Source organism: Diabrotica undecimpunctata, chromosome 5 (genome assembly GCF_040954645.1).
Source record: "Diabrotica undecimpunctata isolate CICGRU chromosome 5, icDiaUnde3, whole genome shotgun sequence".
Taxonomy (NCBI): Eukaryota; Metazoa; Arthropoda; class Insecta; order Coleoptera; family Chrysomelidae; genus Diabrotica; species Diabrotica undecimpunctata.
In genome coordinates, this window is record NC_092807.1 from 13933244 (window position 1) to 13940250 (window position 7007).

The 7007-nt window shown below is 35.7% G+C and overlaps 1 protein-coding gene across 1 annotated transcript; it reads left to right on the forward strand.

The window, feature by feature from the left end:
* The first annotated feature begins 2818 nt into the window (after positions 1-2818).
* LOC140442093 (protein FAM200C-like) lies at positions 2819-6214 on the forward strand. Its single transcript, XM_072533165.1, has 2 exons — positions 2819-3576; positions 6112-6214. The coding sequence occupies exons 1-2, from the start codon at positions 2819-2821 to the stop codon at positions 6212-6214; spliced, it is 861 nt and encodes a 286-aa protein (XP_072389266.1).
* Positions 6215-7007: the final 793 nt, after the last annotated feature.

A 7007-nucleotide genomic window follows, 5' to 3' on the forward strand; every position in this document is an offset into this window, starting at 1 on the left:
ATTGCATTCTCCTATTGGTAGATTTTGTAGCTGCCATATTTCTGCGTTTTTATTTTGTTTGCACAATGTGGAACAAGATGAATGATAGGACGTTTCCCTGACGTAGTCCCTTTGTCACATCTATTGTTTCCTTTAATTCCTTTTGTATCCGAATTTTACTTTGTATTATTATAGTTTCTTTTATCAATACTATTAGTTGTGTTGGCATATTAAATTCTTTCAATTCTTGTGTTACGATATTGAAAGATGATCCAGACAGACGAACGGAATATTGTGAAATTATGATCGACTCTCTTGAACATAAAACCGATTATGTATACCTTGATTATGGGTGATTTAAATGCCAAGATTGGTAGGAAACAATCGGGAGAATTCATAGGACAGTTTGGGCTTGGAAAAAGAAATGAGCGAGGAGACCAATTGGGTGAATTTGTATCAGAAGAAGAGTTTGTAATTACTAACACTTAATTCAAACTCCCATACAGAAGATTATACACGTGGAAATCACCTCAAGATACTTCAGGCCACATAGTTAAAAGTCAAATAGATTACATTATGGTTAATAAAAGATTTCGTAACAGCATTATCAGTCAAGACATACCCAGGAGCCGATATCAAGTCAGACCATAACCCACTGATTTGCAAAATGAGGGTCAGGCTAAAGAAGATTCGACGTAGTGTCAACCCAAAATACGACATCAGGCTACTCAAAGACCAACGCACAGAACAGTGTGTAAAACAGTATATACATAGCAATTTGAATACCGTTATTCAAACTAATTTAAAAGACCAGGAGACATACAAGAAAAATTCCTCAAACCACCAAAAATTAAAAAAAATTGTGGATGGAAAATGAAATTCTAGATATGATGGAAGAGAGGCGAAAGGTCAAAGATCAGGACAAGATATTATACAAAAGAATCGACAAAGAGATTAAAAAAGCAATCAGAATGGCTAAGGACACACAGCTGAGAGAACAATATGCGGAAATACAGCTAGTACAACAGAAACACGATTCATTCAATATGCACAAAAAAGTTAAAGAAGCTGCAGAAGAGTTGGATGTTTGGCAGACCCCCAAGGTAATCCACTACTAAGTGTGGAAGAGAGACTAGACACTTGGAAGAAATATGTGGAAGTAACATTTGCAGATGAAAGGCAGATTGCCATTGAAGACATATAATCACAAGCAGGACCCCCGATTACCATTGAAGAAGTCACGGCAGCTATTAGAAAAACTAAAGATGGTAAAGCTGTAGGGCCTGACAAATTTTATACAGAATTCCTGAAACTTATGGACGAACAAGGAATACAATGGATAACGACTATATTTAACAAAATATATATAACTCGAAATATTCCCCAAAGCTGGTTAAAGTCGACCTTCGTAACCATACCAAAAAAATTAAATGCAAAAACAAGAGAAGACTACAGAATAATTAGCCTAATAAGCAACTTACTTAAAAGGTTTTTAAGAGTGATAAATAACAGAATATATAAAATATGTGAAGATCAAGTGTCATGGACACAATTTGGATTCCGCGATAACTTAGGGTGCGGTCATAGCACTGACAGTGAACGCTCGCATTTAAAATAAAATGCATTTATTTTACCTGGCGATCGATACGATGGTCGGAGCGAGGGTCGGTGGTCGACGTCTCGTAGTGTCGATGTAGAGACGTCGACGAAAAGTAGAGTACTTGGCTCGAGGATCGAAAAAATACTAAGCTTGAATACTATGGTCCAAGTCTATGGTCCGATACCTGGCTCGAGACTAAGCGCTGCGCTTTGACGGTGTACGCTGGCATTTTTAATATAATGCATTTATTTTACCTGGCGATGGTAATATGATGCCATCCTATGGTTATGAGCGTACACTTAGGCATCCGAGAAGCTCTATTCACTATACAAGTGCTTATCCAGAGGTGCAGAGATATCAACTGTGATGTATATATTTGTTTTATCGACTACAAAAAGTCATTTGATAGAGTAAACCATGACAGGCCCATATCCATCTTGAAATAAGCGGACTTGGATAATAGAGACTTACGAGTTATATATAATTTATATTACAACCAAACTGCCAACATTAAAATGGTTGACCAGTTGACAGAGACAATCTCCATAGATAGAGGAGTGAGACAAGGATGCATTCTGTCTCCAGTGCCATTTAACATGTACTCGGAGCGTATCTTCGAGCAAGCATTGAGACAACTAGAGAAAGACGTCTTAGTAAACGTTGTGCGTCTAAACAACATAAGATATGCTGACGACGTAGTGTAGTTTTTGCAGATAGCCTAGATCAGCGGTGCTCAAAGAGTCGATCGCGATCGAACGGTCGATCGCCAAAGTTTTTAAAGTAGATCGGGATTCATGGAGAAAATACGAGAACTGTATTAGACGCAAATATTAGGAAATGGGAAAATATAAATTGAAAATCCCAAGAATAAAAAGAAGATAATAGTCCACATAAACGAAACTAAAATAATGCCTAATATCCTGACTCACCACACGTGCATGATCGAAATGATGCTATCTCTTCACCCGAAAGTTGCGATAATGCTGATTCGGCATTCAGCGGCATTCGGCATATCAGCATTCACAGATAAATTTAAACTGGGAGTGTGCTTTATCGGCATTGTACTGCTGTTAGTCAAGCATTAATCATTCATTAGTAGAAAAATAAGTTATTACTAGTAAAACATTTTTGTAATATATTTATTCTTTACATTAACATTTGACACTCGATATGAGTGCTGCGAAAAAGAGTAAAACATATCATTTTAATAACGCGTGAGAAGAAGAATTCCTGTTTACTATGGTGAAAGATAAGTGTGTTTGTCTTATTTGTCGGTCTTCCGTTGCTCTGCCCAAACGCGGAAATTTAGAACGGCATTATAAAACTTTGCATAAAAACTATGAAAATGATTTTCCGCAAAACAGTTTGTTTAGAAAACGGAAAGTACAAGACTTGAAAAGTAGTTTGAAGACGGAACAATCAATGTTCACTAGGCCTGTTAAACAATCAGTAGCTGCAACAATTGCGTCGTTTAAAATTTCTTATATATTGGCACAACATAAAAAACCATTTGAAGATGGAGAGGTAGTGAAGGAAGCATTCATTGAGGCTGCGAATGTGTTATTTCAGGACTTCAAAAATAAAACAGATATTATGTCCGCCATCAAAGAAGTCCAGTTATCAGGTCCAACGGTTACTAGAAGTATCGAAATCATGGGCAAATATTTGGAAATCCAAGTTAAAAGTGATATTATCAAGTGTATGTACTTTTCTTTGCAATTTGACGAGTCAACCGATATGACTGATACCGCCCAGTTGTGTATTTTCATTCGGATGGTATTTTCTGACATGTTGGCTAAAGAAGAATTGTTAACAATGCTGCCTCTGAAAGAAAAAACTCGCGGAGAAGATATATACAACGTTTTTATAAATTTTGTGAAACAATACGAACTACCGATTTACAAACTCGTGTGTATTACAACAGATGGTGCACCATCCATGACTGGCGTTAACAATGGATTTGTTGCATTATGTCGAGCTAACGATGACTTTCCATCGTTTTTTTCATTTCATTGCATCATTCACCAGCAAGTTTTGTGTTCCAAAATTTTAAATATGGACGACATCATGAAGATGACAACAAAAATTGTGAATTCAATCAGAGCGCGAAGCTTGCAACGACGTTTTTTTAAAGCGCAATTGGAAGATAGCGTCTCTGAAGAACACACTGATTTACTTCTGCCTACAGATGTTAGGTAGTTGAGCCGTGGAAAATTTTTAGATAGGTTCTAGGAGCAACTTCCCGAAATAATTTCTTTTTTAGAAGAACCAGGGGACGACACTCATCTACTTCAAAACGAAAAAAGGCTCAGCGATCTGGCTTTCGTAACAGATTTAACAAATCATTTGAACCTCCTTAATTTTGAACTACAAGGTAAAAATAAAACAATTATCGATATGATGAGCGCAATACATTCTTTTGTCAATAAATTGAAATTATTGATTAAACAAATTAGCAGAAAGGATTTAAACAACTTTCCATCGTTGAAAAAAAGGGTAGCCGCTCATTTAAGCTGCAAACACTTCATGGTGAGTTTGAAAGACGCTTCGCTGATTTTAAAAAACTGACAGATATTGTAACATTCATGTCTAATCCATTTTCTTGTCAAGATGTGGAAAAAATAGCCACTGAAATATCCGTTACGTTCAATATGGAGATCATTTCCGTCCAAAATGAGGTACTGAAAATAATTTCGGATATACATCTTAAATCCAGAGCGACCGATACGAAATTTTGGTCTTTCATATCGTCTGAGAAATATCCGTCTTTGAGACAAGTAGCTCTGTAGCTCACAGCATTCTTTGGATCAACATACTTATGTGAGTCTGTATTTTCCCAAATGAAGATAGTGAAATCAAAATATCGTAATCGGCTAACTTACGAACATCTCTCTTCATGCTTGCGTTTGGCCCTCCCTAATTACGTACCATCATATGAAATACTTGTGGATGATATGCAGTGCCATGCATCAACATCCAAATAGAATTAATATGAAAAACATGACTTTATTTACAACCCACTGTAGTTACAACTTTTTATTAACTAGAAATGCACAATAAAGTTTTTTATTTTCAAAATTGTTTTTTACTATGCTTTGTTTTTAAACCAGGAGGAGTAAACTAAATAGACATATTCACACCCAAGAAAGTCACTAGAAAGGTTACTAAATACATCTTCTTTTTTGGTTGATCATATCGGCCTTCGACGGTAATCCAAAAATATTATATTATACTAATACGTCGTAAAGAGTTCTAAAAACAACTGTTTTTTATATAAAAGCAGACTAAAAATCTAAAAATTAAAAGAATAATGCAGAAAACACAAAAAATCGCCGGTATAATTTAATTAAGCTATGAAATGCCATTAGTGTCAAAATTTCATAATAGTGGAGTAAACTTCAAACAATCAGAGTATAACTGTCGATATCCGGACGCTTGCAGTTTATGTGGTAGATCCCATGCAGTATAAGTCTGAGCACCACTGGTCTAGATGGTTTACAAACAATAATGTCGCGCATATAAGATATAAGTCGATACAATACGAACAACACAAAGTACACAGTAGTTAGTAAGCGCGAAGTATTAAATACACATCTTTTAGTAAACCAACATCAAATTGACAGGGTAAACAGCTACACATATCTTGGTACTAACATAAACAGTCAATGGGACCACTCTACCGAAATAAAACAACGCATAGGGAAAGCAAGATTAGCGTTCGTGAAATCTCTTTTCAGAAGTCGGGATTTACCACTTAGTACCAAAATCTCTATCATCAGATGCTATGTATTTTCTACATTATTATACGGAGTAGAGGCATGGACGCCCTCAGAAGCTTCTTTAAGAAAACTCGAGGCCTTCGAGATGTGATGTTACAGGCGTATCTTACGAATTTCATGGAAGGATCGTGTGACTAATATTAAGGTCCTACGTAGAATGGGCAAGGAATGCGAGATCATTAACACAATCAAAGAGCGCAAATTAGAATATCTGAGCCATGTTATAAGAAATGAACAAAGATATGGCTTATTGTAACTCATTCTTCAGGGCAAGGTATTTGAAAAGAGAGGATCTGGGAAAAGAAGAATATCTTGGCGTCAAAACCTAAGGAAGTGGTTCAATACGTCTACAACCGGACTATTCCGAATAGCTGCAAGTAAAGTTAGGATAGCTATGCTGATCGCCAACATCCGGAACGGATAGGCACAGTAAGAAGAAGAAGATGTATACCGTAGAATGGGGATACATTGATCATTTTTAAATTTTAATGTTAAACAAAACTTTTATCTAAGAGTTGAAATCGACTAAAAAAATCAGTAATAATCGGGTTTCATTTATCAAGACACACAATAAATATTAACACTAAATGTTTGATACTTTTCAAGAAAAAAAATTTAAAGGACCTGATTAAAGATATACTGTAGATGGGGATATTTTGATCACACATGTAATTTTAGTTTAATATGAAAGTATCCCCAATGTTATTCACTTTAACATATTTTGACAAATCTTATTTTATTATGACTTTTTAGGGTAAAAAAAATTATGAAACTTACAGAAAATAATGTATTTGATGATAATGAAATGAAACTGCACTTCAACAACTTAAAAACTACAAATTTTACAGAAAAATAAGGTAGGTTAACGTGTTTCAAATTAAACTATGTCTTTTTTAAAAATGCATTTAGTGCTTCCATCTAAACACTCTATAGATGCGGGATTTGGTAAAAATTCAACTATATCCTCCTTACTAATTTGGGATATGTCGGCATCAATCATCTTAAATTCTGTCTTGCTGGGTTTTATGGATTTATAGCCTATGACTATTACTTCCGGCTCTACCTCCAAAATTTTACAGACATAGATATAAGTTTTTTTTCCTCTCTGAGATAAGAATTTTCGAGCGTTTCTTCCTTCTAAACGTCGTGCATGGGGTAAAAAGCAAGTTGTGAACCAGTCTCTAAAAGTTACGCCATCTATCCATCCACTTTGAGTACGATTATACCTCGTCCCTTGGTTGCAGCATGGTTTATCGCAGCAAGGTAAACCACATTTTCCTTCCACGTATCATACAGGTGAATGCTTTTATAAATGACGTAGGGAGGGAGAAGAGTTCCGTCTGCAGCAGCACATACCATAATAGTGGTACAACTTTTGGAGTGATTCATCACTTTTTCGGGGTACTTAATGCCTCTTTTGTATATGCAACGTTTTTTCCCTGGATCGTCTGACAAATTAGATTCGTCATAGTTGAAAATGTTGGAACTGGGCAAATCTTTAATTACTGGCTCCAAGTTATTATAAAACTCTTCTAGTGTAACTCTTGAAACAGCAACTCTAGCACGTTTAATATTTGTTGCTAGTCGTTGCCCAAACGAATCCTTATGCCTATTAAGTAGGCTGTATGCCCAGTCAATACCAGGCAGAT